The 1,118-nt window shown below is 38.5% G+C and overlaps 1 protein-coding gene across 1 annotated transcript; it reads right to left on the bottom strand.

Moving 5' to 3' along the window:
- Positions 1-407: 407 nt before the first annotated feature.
- LOC126474585 (zinc finger HIT domain-containing protein 3-like) lies at positions 408-891 on the bottom strand. Its single transcript, XM_050102097.1, has 2 exons — positions 750-891; positions 408-646 (listed from the first exon to the last, which is right to left on the bottom strand). Exons 1-2 carry the CDS (start codon positions 889-891, stop codon positions 408-410), a joined length of 381 nt encoding a protein of 126 aa, XP_049958054.1.
- Between the last annotated feature and the right edge of the window lie 227 nt (positions 892-1,118).

Here is a 1,118-nt window from a genome sequence, read left to right as displayed (position 1 = left end):
CGCCCTCCGTGGTGAAAACTCGCCGCATCGATATCAGTTGGATTGTCTTCCTGTGGTTCCATCACAGACCTACGCCAGCTACGGAGGACACGAAGGTTTTCGACAATTGGATTCCATGCAAACATCCGGCACTTCACCCGAAATTTTGTGTAACAAGTTCTTTTCTTCTTATTTTTGTATTCCTGGTACTGTCGACGAGAGGATATGTTTTATTCACTGGAAATTTAAGCAACTGTAACATGAATATCATGCCATAGTCAATACATTTCGTCTACACCTAAAACGAAGCATTTTTGATGCTAAACTAATTTACAAAATGATGTTCATGGCAAAATAATCACATCACAACAATCTTACATAAATAATATTTTTCATATGTGCAAGAATATTTTCACATAAATACAATCTCAAGGAAAGAACTTAATGCAGTGCATACAACTGTTACGTGGAGAAAAGACATTCCGAGTATACAAATAGATTTTTCTTTCTGCTGGAGGCTCAACAATTTTCAGGCAAATGTCAGCAAATTCGACAAACATACGTTCGATCATTGCTGCCAGAATTGCTTGTGAAGGATGTTTAAATTTATCAGTTGCTATTAACATCTCTTTCAATTCGTGGTATTTTAAAACATCTTTAAGTTCATCTGACTCCGGTAATGCTTGTAATTTCTCCAAAGCAACATCATCTTCCGATGTGGATTCAGAATTTTCTTCTGTTGAACTTACCAAATTAAGGCGGCGCTGTACCTGTATGTCTGTATGTTACAGGCTTACATGTTGTTAAAGATTTGTGATTCTTCCTGCAGTCAAGAGAACAATAAGAAATCAGACAATCCAGACACTTATATTTCGATTTTCCAAGCTCGCATACGTTGCAAACAATTGTCATATGCTAAGCCTTACACTTCACACCACTCATATGCCGATGAGGACAGTTTAAGATGTGCCCCGTAATCAGTATTTCCTCCTACTGTTACGGAGTCAATTAAATTCGTAAAGAAATTGGCCTGGTTCATATGCTACGTCTCTGTCAGAACGCACAAAAAATTAGGTTTCACCGGGTGCATCCGGAAGACCTTACATAAGATCTCTCGTCACTTTGCGACGCACTGCCAC

Source organism: Schistocerca serialis, chromosome 1 (genome assembly GCF_023864345.2).
Source record: "Schistocerca serialis cubense isolate TAMUIC-IGC-003099 chromosome 1, iqSchSeri2.2, whole genome shotgun sequence".
Taxonomy (NCBI): Eukaryota; Metazoa; Arthropoda; class Insecta; order Orthoptera; family Acrididae; genus Schistocerca; species Schistocerca serialis.
The sequence above is the reverse complement of the archived record's forward strand: the minus strand, read 5'-3'. Positions and strand labels throughout refer to the sequence as shown.